This window comes from Alosa pseudoharengus, unplaced genomic scaffold (genome assembly GCF_046254945.1).
Source record: "Alosa pseudoharengus isolate Yale_2024_CS ecotype anadromous, Long Island Sound unplaced genomic scaffold, YU_APseudo_1.1 YU_APseudo_1.1_scf_10, whole genome shotgun sequence".
Lineage (NCBI taxonomy): Eukaryota > Metazoa > Chordata > Actinopteri > Clupeiformes > Clupeidae > Alosa > Alosa pseudoharengus.
In genome coordinates, this window is record NW_027468565.1 from 20240239 (window position 1) to 20240634 (window position 396).

Consider the following 396-nt stretch of genomic DNA (forward strand, 5'->3'; position numbering starts at 1 on the left):
CTCAAAAAAAATTCTTGAGGTGGTTTGGTGAAGGGATTGGGAGACCATTGAGAGGTGCGGATATGCTACCCTGCACCCCACAATATTAAAGTAGACTATGGCTGTCCCTCTGAATAAAGTATGAAAACGGAATAAATTCTAGTATTTTTGTCACTTCATAACGAGTCCTATCCTCGTGGTATCAAATGATTCAGCTATGCTACTACTCATGGGTCAGAGACTAATCTTGACCTCTGACCTTTAACCCCTGGGGGTCAGACGTAGGCAGACTCGCTGGACTGCGTTCGGCCCAGGTTGGGCACCTGCGACATGTGCGACATATCCTTCTTGCGTATCTCGCAGATGGACTTGCGTCGGGCCTGCGCTCCCCTAATCGCCGTCTTGACCTTGCGCCAG

General features: G+C 49.2%; 1 protein-coding gene across 1 annotated transcript in view; it reads right to left on the reverse strand.

Annotated features, from left to right (window-relative positions):
* Nucleotides 1-254: 254 nt before the first annotated feature.
* Nucleotides 255-396, reverse strand: part of gjd1a (gap junction protein delta 1a) — a 25633-nt gene continuing 25491 nt past the window's right edge. The window contains exon 2 of the mRNA XM_076267144.1: nt 255-396. This exon is cut by the window's right edge and continues 690 nt beyond it. Coding sequence (XP_076123259.1) covers nt 255-396 — 142 coding nt within the window.